Source organism: Monodon monoceros, unplaced genomic scaffold (assembly GCF_005190385.1).
Source record: "Monodon monoceros isolate NGI ecotype Baffin Bay Population unplaced genomic scaffold, NGI_Narwhal_1 Super_Scaffold_6, whole genome shotgun sequence".
In the NCBI taxonomy this organism is placed as follows: Eukaryota; Metazoa; Chordata; class Mammalia; order Artiodactyla; family Monodontidae; genus Monodon; species Monodon monoceros.
In genome coordinates, this window is record NW_021703783.1 from 55,717,026 (window position 1) to 55,723,025 (window position 6,000).

The 6,000-nt window shown below is 42.9% G+C and overlaps 1 protein-coding gene across 1 annotated transcript in view; it reads left to right on the forward strand.

Annotated features, from left to right (window-relative positions):
• The window catches only part of TPH2 (tryptophan hydroxylase 2), a 107,478-nt gene extending 101,545 nt beyond the window's left edge, over positions 1–5,933 (forward strand). Inside the window, exons 11-12 of the mRNA XM_029206470.1 lie at positions 3,840–3,973; positions 4,099–5,933. Of these exons, the coding sequence (XP_029062303.1) occupies positions 3,840–3,973; positions 4,099–4,273 (309 nt within the window). The 3' untranslated portion in view covers positions 4,274–5,933. The remainder of the gene's footprint in view (positions 1–3,839; positions 3,974–4,098) is intronic.
• The last annotated feature ends 67 nt before the right edge of the window (positions 5,934–6,000 follow it).

A 6,000-nucleotide genomic window follows, 5' to 3' on the forward strand; every position in this document is an offset into this window, starting at 1 on the left:
TAAAGCCAATTAATTGGTAACGGCCGTCTCTGTTGGGAAGGGTGGGAAGGCCATGCCCAGGCCCAGTGGGAAAGGCTGCTATGGTGAATTTACACTGGTTGGGGTGGAGGGAGGGGATGGTGGTATGAGAGCTGTGTATTTGCAGGCCCTGTTAAAATCATATTGCAAGAAGAGCTTTAGAATTCATGTAGATATAACCTTTTCAGTTTATCAAAGAGGAAACTGCATCTTAACCTGCGGAATTTTCACTCATTTGATAAACCTGTGGGACAGCTATGTTTAGAACCTAGGTCTCCTGGCTCCAAGTCCTGCGTTGTTGTCTTTGGCCCTATGGGTAAATGCAAAACAGTCCTTTTTGAGAGCATGTAGACGAGAGGTGATTCTCAAGTATTTCTGCACTTTAAAAATGGCTTGAGAGTAAAACACTGTCAGCCAGATTCTCTCAGCATTATAAAGCCTCTCTCTGCAGGAAGTTGGATTAATTCTTGCAGACTTCAGGATATCAGACTGTTAACACTTTGGAAAGGGTTCACCGTGAAGCTCTCTAGGGACATCAAGCAGTTTGGCTCAATGTTTACAGAGAAGCTACTCTGGACACAGAGGAGAGGGCATGATAGCTGCTCCCTAAAACCAAGGTCGCTTAGAGAGAGACATGGATAGGAGCTGAGAAGCAAACTCAGTAGGACTTTGCTCCACTGGACAGTGGAATTAATAAAGACATGAATGCTATTTTATGGCCCTTGAGCTATGCTTCAGTGTTCAGAAACAGGGGCCCTCATGGGCTGCATGCATGTTCCTGGCATTCATCACACAAGAGAGCTCCCCATCAGTAAATGAGACCACTTACAGGTGTGATCACCACCTCATTTGTTGGCCTCACTCCGTGGCTGCTCCCCCAACTCTGGGCTCTCTCCAGGCTAATCCTTGGGTGCCATTATCATTTCCATATTTGTAACAGCCAAGGGAGAGAACTGGTCCCATGCTCCATGGATGGAGAGGTCCCCAGCACGTAACCAGGTATGGGACGCAGCAGGATCTTGAGGATAGACTGCATTGTTGAGAGCTTAGAACAATGAGCTTCCCGCTTTCCTTTTGATTAGTACATTAGGCAAGCGTGAGATATATTACCTGATGGTCTTTGCTTCAAATCATATGCTGTGAATCCACTGACTTTTCTTGAAGTCTGGGGCAGAGCGCCCTGCCCCCTGGGCTTTTTCTTGATCCACTCTCATCCCATTTACCTGTTAAAAAGATGAAATGAGCTCATTTGAGTATCCAGTAGAATCATAACATGATACATTTTTCTAAAACTACACTGATTTCGGTCTCTGTTATTACATACACATCTTCTGGAGGCGTCCTCTACACAGGGTGACCGCTGAGGGTGCTAATGTCCTATCACAGCATTCCAGACCTAAGCAGACAAGTTTCACCCTCTTCCTTTGCTTGTCCTTGACCTAGTGAAAAGTCTGGCTCAGCTGGAAAGCCCTGAGGGAGCCATGGCTTAAATGTTCATATAGTCTATATTGCTCCCACTCTGCCACCATGCCCCTGAATGCGGGGCTGAGAACATGGAAACATCTAGGACTCTGGGTCAGTCACTGTCCTCCTTTTCATATGTACTGATGGATAAATGGACAGTTAGAGTAACATACTAAATAAAACGCACCCAGAGTGTATGGCTGCGAAGAAAGGAACTTCTAGCTCTGAAAGCCAATAGGGGGCCTATTCTTTGCAGAGGAGCAACAGCTCTCATCAAAGCACATTTTGTTTCTTGAAACTGTGAAATTGTTTTTAAAATGTGGACAGAATTATTCGTCATGTGGAACCCCAAATCCCTTGATGTTCACTGCACTGCATTGAACCTAGCACAAATGCATTTGCTGGTGTAGTGACCTTCCGCTTACAGTGAAGTTGTTCTGTGGGCCAAAAACCATGAGTCCACTCCAAGGGGCCCTCTGCATTCCCTGATTCACATATGCATTGATCTGGACAACGGAACTTTGTGGGAAAGCAAATCAAACACAGGGTAGGACCATGTGCCCTTTCTCCTGCCTGTCAGTCCTTGGGTTCACAATTACATTTTCAAACTTAGGGAACTATGTAGCCTTCTTCATGGAAGGCTGTAAATCATTCCATGCATTTTGAAATTGTTGGGGGAATGTACCAAGAATACTGAACAGGAAGGGTTTTTCAGCGTTTCTCCAGGAAATCTTAGCAGTTAGAGATTGAAAAGTGCTTTGGGTGGAATCCAGAGACTGGAATAGAGTGTCTTCAGAAATCACCCAGCCCAAACCTCTCACTTACACTTGAGGAAACGGAGGCCTAGAGAGGTGAAATCATTTGCCAAGGTTATCCAGTTAATAGCAACGCCTGGACTAGAGCCCGAGTTTTCTAATTCTCAGTTCAAGGCTGTTTCTGCTACCCCTTTCTCTCTTTGCCTCTCTCTCCCAACTAATTTACCCTTTAAATTAAGAAACAGAGAATCTAGAGGAGTATTTCTCAAAATATAGTTCACAACCATCTGTGTGTGAATCACTTTGGATGCCTTTAAAATGCAGATTTCTGGGATTTATCCAGACCTACCAAATAATATTGAGGCCTGGGTATCTGCATTTTCTTTCTTTCTTTCTTTCTTTTGGCTGCATTGGGTCTTTGTTGCTGTGCACAGGCTTTCTCAAGTTGTGGTGAACAGGGGCTACTCTTTGTTGTGGTGCTTGGGCTTCTCATTGCGGTGGCTTCACTTGTTGTGGAGCACGGGCTCTAGGCGTGCAGGCTTCAGTAGTTGTGGCTCGTGGGTTCTAGAGCGCAGGCTCAGTAGTTATGGCTCACGGGATTAGTTGCTCCGCGGCATGTGGAATCTTCCCAGACCAGGGCTCGAACTCATGTCCCCTGCATTGGCAGGCAGATTCTTAACCACTGCGCCACGAGGGAAGTCCCGTATCTGCATTTTCTACAAGCTCCTCGGTGATTCTTAGGCATATTCTGTGTGAGAACCGTCAATCCAGGGGCTATAAATAGGCAGGTGGCACCTGGCAGGAAATGAGCGCTAACTTTTAGCATCCCTGAATTTATCTTGAGAATAAAATCATTCATTGTTCCTTGCTCTTCTTAGTGCCAGTCATGTAGTGAGCTGAACGGGGCTAATGATGGTTCAAAGAGTAATTACATTGGCTTTCCTGTTTCCCTAATGCCTGCTGTGGGCATAACTATAACTATTAATACTAGCTCTTTTTTTTCCCCACCTGGCAATATTTATTTGCTGTATATTTCTCTGCTGTGCTTGGGGGAAGGTAAACGAATGCTTCGCACGTATCCTTGAATATACAGGCCTACTCCAGCCTCTGTTGGTACACAGTACCTGGCCTCAAAATGTCTCGCAATGAGTCCACAAATAGTTCAGTCAGGGTCCCCATCACCTCTCCATGCAGGTAATTATTACTTTTGCCATTTAAGGGAAATTTCAGTACATTGCTTATAGCAATAAATTTAGGACCATATTTGTGCTCTCCTGCTTCTATTCATAGCATAGATCTAAAATTCCATTTCTATGGGGTTACAGCTCTGAACTGTCCTTCAGTATGAATTTTGTTGATAACAAATAAAATAATGCCATGTCTCATTTTTTTCCCTCAGCAACTAACAGACTTACAAACAAACAAACAAAAAACCCCTTAACACTCAATTTCCCCTGCACGTGGGAGAGTTCCATATTTCATGGTAGGTGAGTAGCTGAATAGTTCTGTAAAATGATTGAGCTGTGCTGTAGGAATGTGACATGGTGGCACTTTGGAAAGTCTCATTCTGGAGTTTAACAGGTTTTGCGGTATGTTTTGCAGCATGCTCTTTCTGACAAGGCATGTGTGAAAGCCTTTGACCCAAAGACAACTTGCTTACAGGAATGCCTTATCACCACCTTCCAGGAAGCCTACTTTGTTTCAGAAAGTTTTGAAGAAGCCAAAGAAAAGATGAGGTAAATTTATTTTTCTTCCATCTAGGGAAAATAACTTTTAATTTTTCTGGCTCTGTTCTTTCCTTCTGTCTCTTGAACCCGTGAGGATTGATCCCATATCCTTCTCTTTGCTGTTTATTTTGCAGGGACTTTGCAAAGTCAATTACCCGTCCCTTCTCAGTCTACTTCAATCCCTACACACAGAGTGTTGAAATTCTGAAAGACACCAGGAGCATTGAAAACGTGGTGCAGGACCTCCGCAGTGATTTGAACACCGTGTGTGATGCCTTGAACAAAATGAACCAATATCTGGGAATTTGATGTCTGGGACCTGTGTCATTGCCAGCCTGATCTTTCGGGGGCTTAGCAGCAATTCAGTCCATGTCATATAACACCAATAGCTTTCTGTGTCTTGGCTTGGCTAGTAAGCATGCAATTCTGTATATTTCTACCTGCTTGCAACTTACTGTGATAATGTATGAAACACCATAAAGAACCTGATGACAGATAACCACTCATCGTATGAAAGATCGTAATACATTTAAATGTCTTAAATAGATTTGACATTCCAGCTTAGTGTCCTTAACCAAACTGCAGCTATTGAAAATTGGTAACAAATAGCCCTCTTATGATTCTAGCTTGTGACCTTTCCTTTCTCAGACCTGAGCCTTTCCTCTGTGTTCATTAGATAAAATGAAAATAGCAGTGAAACTGTTTCTATTTTCTCTAGTATCAGTGTTTCACAGCACTATTTGAGATAAACCCAGAATTGTATGAAACTTCCCATCACATAAACAAAAGATTCAGTATTCTGTTTCAAAAATTGAAAGTAGTGAGCACACTAGTTGGAATGGTTTTTAGGTTGATTATTTATACAATGTAAGAAAAGAGAAATTTCCACAAATAGAAAATATATGTTGCATTGACCTTGTAGAAACTGAGTTGTGACATGCTTCCCAAAGTATTTTGGAAGAAAACACTTCCAGAAAGGACATTATGAAAGACTAAACAATGGGGAAAAATCTTGGGACCATGAATTTTATGCTGGAATAAAGTGATTATCATTCTCAGCTGGTTAACCCATTTCTCTTGGAGAATAATTATATCATAGAGCTTTGATTTCAATGACATAGAAATTGAGTCTCAGAGAGGTTAAGTGATTTGCTCAAAGTAGCACAGTTAGTGGTGCACCAACATTTACAGCCCATCACATCTCACTTTTGGGTTGCTAAGACATTCAGCTTGGTGTATGTATGTATTTATGATGTGTAGTCATAGAAGGGAAACTAATGCTTATCAAAACTAATGTTTATCACTAAATAGGACTTGGCTTGTGATCAAGGGTTGACAGCAGTACAGAAATTTCCTCTCACACCCCCCAACCAAGCTAGGTCTCTGGGAGTCTGTCCACTTTCCTAAAGTTTGGGCACATTTGGGTAAACGATAGTGATATACCACAAGTTTCAGTCATCTTTGCTATAAGAGGTATAATCAGGCGATTAAGTGAACAAATAAAAAATTGCTGAATGAGCGCATGAATTTTAGCTTCTGATTCCCTTAACAAACGCAACCACTGTTCCTCTAATTCTGCTTTAGTAGCACAGAATACTGGGTGGAGGAAAGAGGGGACGAGAAAAAGTAGAGAAGCATAAGATGACAAAATGACTTTTAAGTTAGCAATTCTAAAATATTTACTTGAGCAATTTCTAAGGATGTTCTTTAAATAGGAAACTACATGTGATTTCAAACTAATGTATACAGTTGTATGGCCCGTTGTGAGTCAGAAATTTTTGGACTAAATGTATTCAGGAAGAATATGAGAAAGAGTTAAAATATATATCAGGGCTTCCCTGGTGGCGCAGTGGTTGACAGTCCGCCTCTCGATGCAGGGGACGCGGGTTCGTGCCCCGGTCTGGGAAGATCCCACATGCCGCAGAGCGGCTGGGCCCGTGAGCCGTGGCCGCTGAGCCTGCGCGTCCGGAGCCTGTGCTCCGCAACGGGAAAGGCCACAACAGTGAGAGGCCCGCGTACCGCAAAAAAAAAAAAAA